Source organism: Apis dorsata, unplaced genomic scaffold, assembly GCF_000469605.1.
Source record: "Apis dorsata unplaced genomic scaffold, Apis dorsata 1.3 scaffold_309, whole genome shotgun sequence".
NCBI classification, from domain to species: Eukaryota; Metazoa; Arthropoda; class Insecta; order Hymenoptera; family Apidae; genus Apis; species Apis dorsata.
The window spans coordinates 897,110-898,422 of record NW_006263581.1 but is presented as its reverse complement, the minus strand read 5'-3'; the positions used below and the strand labels follow the sequence as shown (position 1 = coordinate 898,422).

Genomic DNA, 1,313 nt, shown 5'->3' with positions numbered 1-1,313 from the left:
GCGAGGCTAGGCTTGGCAAGTTCATCGACGGATGGAAATCGTATCTAGGGGATTCGGAGGGTGAAAGGTAACTCGTGCGTGTCTCGGAGACCATCCCGTGTTAAACAAGTTTGACTTGTGGTTGTAACCAAACTTTCGTCCTTTCGAAAATTTTCACGATTTTAACTCATTAAGGACCCGAGCGGTAATACGATATACGATGCAAAAGCTCACTGTACAAGATCAAAGACACAAAAAAGAAAGAAAGAAAGAAAGAAAGAAAAGAATGAACGAGGAAAAGAATATTACAAGCGAATCCCTCTTTCGTACTGTCGCAATGTTAAAAAGCAGAGTTCAATAATTTAATCTGAAAATAAACTGGCCCTTAATGGATTAATACCGCGTGAGCGAATACTTAACGCGTTGTACACGATAAAATTCATCCATTCTCCCGCCTTCGTTACATTACCTTCTCTCTCTTCGGAAAAACATGTCTAGAAAAGCAGACTGTCCACCAACCTGTTCGCTCGTTTGCTGCTCGTCTTCAACTTGGTGCTTCCGAACTTGGTCTGCGCGAAGGTGGCCGTGGTGAATGTGAGCGGCGCCGTGGTACGCGGGATGAACGCCGGAACGGGGCTGGGCGAGCCCTTGAACGAGGGGGTGGTGGGCGTCGGCGAGGCCGCCGACGAGGAGCCGGATCCGTGGCCGCTCTGCTGGTTGTTGGACGACCCGTTGCTCGCGTTGCTGCCCAACGAGCTCGGGAACGGGGACGTGGACTTGGGGCTAAGGCTGAGCCCGCCCAGCGACGTGCCCACGGCCTCGATGGGCCTGAAGCACTGGGCCTCGGGGTTGAACGTCTTGGTCACCTCCCGGTCGGCCGAGCTCTCGTCGTGCGGGTCCCCCGTCTCCGAGTAGAGGATCTTGACCGCGTTCATCTCGCCGATGCGGTAGCTCACCTCACCGGGGTCGACCCACACGGCCAACTCCGCTGGAAGGTTCTCCAAGATGTCCTGGATCGGCACGCCGCTCTCCTTCGCCGCCTTCTCCAACACCGGGTCGACCGGGTCGCCCGTCTTCAAGCATCTGAACGCCGATCCCTTGAAAGGTTTCTCCGGGTACCAGTGCCCCTTGAACTTGTCCTTGAGCGCCTTCTCGAGCTCCTCGCCGAAGATGTTCACCCGCCTTCGCGGCAGTTTGTTGTAGAGGTACGATATCACGAAGTTGAGCGCCACCTGCACCTCGATGTGCATCTTGCCCTTTGCTGGGAGAATCTTCGGGCTGTTGCTTGTCCTCGCAGCCGCGGAATAGTACTCAGCACCCTCGCACGATCGGCC

At 55.1% G+C, this 1,313-nt stretch overlaps 1 protein-coding gene across 2 annotated transcripts in view; it reads right to left on the bottom strand.

The window, feature by feature from the left end:
• Positions 1-458: 458 nt before the first annotated feature.
• LOC102672893 (protein Tob1-like) overlaps positions 459-1,313 on the bottom strand; it is a 98,003-nt gene continuing 97,148 nt past the window's right edge. For both annotated transcript variants that reach the window (XM_006617514.2, XM_031511361.1), the window contains one exon: positions 459-1,313. In XM_006617514.2, coding sequence (XP_006617577.1) covers positions 474-1,229 — 756 coding nt within the window. In that variant the 5' untranslated portion in view covers positions 1,230-1,313 and the 3' untranslated portion in view covers positions 459-473.